The 782-nt window shown below is 42.1% G+C and overlaps 1 protein-coding gene across 1 annotated transcript in view; it reads left to right on the forward strand.

Moving 5' to 3' along the window:
* Nucleotides 1-782, forward strand: part of msh3 (mutS homolog 3 (E. coli)) — a 57,823-nt gene that overhangs the window by 27,293 nt on the left and 29,748 nt on the right. Inside the window, exon 17 of the mRNA XM_008281584.1 lies at nt 529-643. Coding sequence (XP_008279806.1) covers nt 529-643 — 115 coding nt within the window. The remainder of the gene's footprint in view (nt 1-528; nt 644-782) is intronic.

The following is a 782-nucleotide window of genomic DNA, read 5'->3' on the forward strand; positions in this document are numbered from 1 at the left end:
CGTACGTACCCTCATCAGAAATCCTGAAAAGCTGTTGTCCCAGATAAGTGGCAGGTGTTTTATTCAAACCTCTGTCATCGAGGGTCTGGTGTTCTGTTCGCTGTTCAAGTGTGTGTCGTCTTCATGGAAGCTCTCTAAGACCTTCAGAAGAAAGGTTGTGGATACCTGGCAAGAGAGTCTGGCAACGGATTCAGGAAGACTTTTATTTTTTTTAAATGACTCATTCCACTGTGAGGACAATCATCTGTCATCTGAACTGTGCAAAGTGTTGTTTTAAATGACATGTTTATGTTATGAAATATCTGTGAATATATTATTATTTTTTCTAGTTTGCATTGTCAATTATCCCTTTTTTTTTTTCTTACAAAATCAGAACCATGCAAGCTGTTAATATTTAGACAGAAGGAAGGAGCAGTTCAGTGTCACTCAGGGTCAGTCTGGTACTTGTATGTTGTGTTTATGTGCATGTGTGTTTTATTGTGTATGTGTGTGTGTGCCTAACTGAGTGTGTTTCTGTGTTGTGTTCAGGCCAGAGGTGTGTGAAAATCAGCACCAGATTATGATCAGGGACGGCAGACATCCGGCTATAGACTTACTAATGGGAGAGAACAACCAGTATGTGCCCAACCACACTGAGCTACAGGTACACACACACACACACACACACACACACACACACACACATGAACACACACACACACAGGTTCATTCAGAGAGCTTCGAAACAAAGTGGAGCCAAAACACACACACAGACGTTTGCCTGCTCGCGAGCTCATTGAGAC

The sequence above is a fragment of the Stegastes partitus genome, unplaced genomic scaffold (genome assembly GCF_000690725.1).
Source record: "Stegastes partitus isolate 25-593 unplaced genomic scaffold, Stegastes_partitus-1.0.2 Scaffold237, whole genome shotgun sequence".
Classification (NCBI taxonomy): Eukaryota; Metazoa; Chordata; class Actinopteri; family Pomacentridae; genus Stegastes; species Stegastes partitus.